Source organism: Haplochromis burtoni, unplaced genomic scaffold (genome assembly GCF_018398535.1).
Source record: "Haplochromis burtoni strain Fernald_Lab_line unplaced genomic scaffold, NCSU_Asbu1 Contig_1144, whole genome shotgun sequence".
NCBI classification, from domain to species: domain Eukaryota; kingdom Metazoa; phylum Chordata; class Actinopteri; order Cichliformes; family Cichlidae; genus Haplochromis; species Haplochromis burtoni.
The window spans coordinates 2,595-5,104 of record NW_024583505.1 but is presented as its reverse complement, the minus strand read 5'-3'; the positions used below and the strand labels follow the sequence as shown (position 1 = coordinate 5,104).

At 41.4% G+C, this 2,510-nt stretch overlaps 1 protein-coding gene across 1 annotated transcript in view; it reads left to right on the top strand.

The window, feature by feature from the left end:
- Positions 1-2,510, top strand: part of LOC102294577 (alpha-2-macroglobulin) — a gene marked incomplete at both ends in the record, with an annotated part of 11,725 nt that overhangs the window by 6,637 nt on the left and 2,578 nt on the right. The window contains 1 exon segment of the mRNA XM_042216629.1: positions 1,118-1,267. Coding sequence (XP_042072563.1) covers positions 1,118-1,267 — 150 coding nt within the window.

Sequence of the window (2,510 nt, the reverse complement as noted above, 5' to 3'; positions counted from 1 at the left end):
GATGGAGTGTGGTGATTGAGAAAACATAAGAGCATTGCAACAGGAAACCCTTACAGCAACCCTGTACCCTGGTGAATGGCTCAGGCTGAGAAATGTTAATGGCAGGTAAAGTTGGGGCAGGTTTCTATGGAAGCGGGGAAAGGAGTGGAAGTGTGCGTGGAAGTGGTTTGGCTGGGAGTCAAACTGGGCTGGAGTTCTAATAGTGAGGCAATGATCTTTTCTTGAGTGTCACCAATAGATTTGCATTGTATTTCTAGGAATTGGACTGACTGTTGATAATTACCTAGTATTGAACCCTACTTTGAGATCGCTGCCTGTATTGGATCTTCTGGGTCCATTTTTCATTAGGCTAATTGTACTGTCACAAGGGCCTGGAGGTTAGTACATGGATGAGGACCCAGAAGCCGATTCAAGCATGGGAAACAGCGATAAGGTTTTCACAGGTTTTATTTGCTTAAACACATGAGTAAATAGTGTCACGAAGGAGGGATACTTGGCAGGGAACCGAATGTAGCAAAACTGAACAGAGGGAGAGCATGGTTAGAGAAAAGGCAAGGGAAGCTTGTCTGGAGAGGTGACTAATACTGAAATAGAGTCTTACTTGGCAGGTTTGAATCGCTAGGTGTGCATCTAGAATGGTGAGCTAGTGAGAGGGTTCCAACCTTTCTTTTCTAGAGAGCCAAGAGAGAAGGTGGCAGGAGGACAGGCGGAAGCGGTAGAAGGATTAATCCTGAGTGGCGGATGTGCAACAGAAAATGCTCCTTTAACAAGGAGAATGATAAGGCCGGTTACCAACGTGAGGTTAGCTCGAAAACAGGTGGAGAAGAGATGGGGGACCCTGGTCTTAAATGCTATCTCACTGATTGCAGTGAGGATGAGGGGAGCAGATCAGGTGAATGACGAGGACGCCACCCCAGGGTAGATACTGGGCAACACAAGAAAAACAGAGGAAAAAACACTCGAGCTCACCCAGACTATGACACAGTGATTATCAAACCTGAACTCCAAAAACTACATAAAAGCTAGTGAATGGTTTCTGTGTGATATAGGCTTGAACTTTTGTTCTTTTAAAACCATTAAAGTTTAGATGGTGTAATACACGCTTTGTCTGTGTCAGGTGTCATTGGAGTTCACACCTTCTTCAACTGTCCCAGGAGAAAAAACCAACATGGAGGTGACGGCGCTTCCACACTCTTTGTGTGGTTTAAGTGCCATTGACAAGAGTGTCCTCATCAAAGAGCCTGAGAATATCCTGCATGCAGATAAGGTAAGTGTGGTCTCAACCACCTTATACATCCTTCACTCTCAGGTTACGTCCACACTAGCCCGGATACATTTGAAAACGGCGTTTTCATCTGAAAATGCACCGCGTCCACACTAGCGTTTTCAGTCGTTTTCACAGCTGCGCGTCCACATTGAAATGAATGAAAACGCTTACATTCCAGTCCTGCGCATGCGCACAAGCGAGTGAGAATTAAAGAATTTGAAGAAAAGCTATCTGGAGCATGTACAAACTGATATTCATCTTTTTTAGGGCTGTCAAAATTGAGAGCAATCAAAACAACCGCTGTATAATGCACTCCGCTATCTTTGTTTATTTGGTCACATGACTGCATCACATGACTAAAATACTTCATCGTTTTAGAAAGTCTGCGTTTTTGTGTGTCCACACTGCGACAGGACAGCTGCGTTTTTAAATGTATGCATTTTCAAGAGCGTTTTCAAAACGCTGCGTTTTTCCTTGAGGAAAGCGCAGCGTTTCAGTGTGGACGGGGGGCCAAAACAGAGAAAACAATGCGTTTTCAAACGAAAACACATTAGTGTGGAGTAGCCTCAGTCTCTTCTAGTGTCATAAGTAGCAGACATTATATGAAGGCAACATGGATCTTAATTTGTGGGGAAGTTCTATAATTGCCAAGACAGAGATTCTCCTGCATCTGAAGAGCCAATCAAAACTGAATGAGATCAACTATGAGGTTCACAACTGTTTAACCTGTCTCATGGCAGTTCCTTGCTGTGTAACCATAGCATCTATTCAGTTTACTGGTGTGTTGAACCAAGACCTGTGTATAATTTTAAGCATGGTTGGTATAAAATAAACTTTCAGGTGAACAAAAAAGTATTTAAAATCTTACTTTTGATAAATAACCACGTGGAGGTGTTTGCAACTTGCACAGCCTAGTTGTAAATCTTGCTTCTAGATAGGCTTTTTTGGTCATTTAGAGGTTTTGTTCTCTACCTATTTTTCTCTATTTGTTTTCTTTTTTGTATAATACTGCATAAAACTGTATAAAACAACTATTAATACAGTTCAACACTTATTCTGTTATAAAGCATCCTGAGACAGTGATTAAAACATTTATTTGGCTAACTGTCATAAAAAGGGGAAAAAGATAAATATTTTGGAACACTGTCAAATAACAAACTGAATTCACATTTTTATACCCAGATTTCAGCTGGCAAACTCAACTTAAAATGCTTTTTTCTGTTCAGAAATTCAAGTATATAAC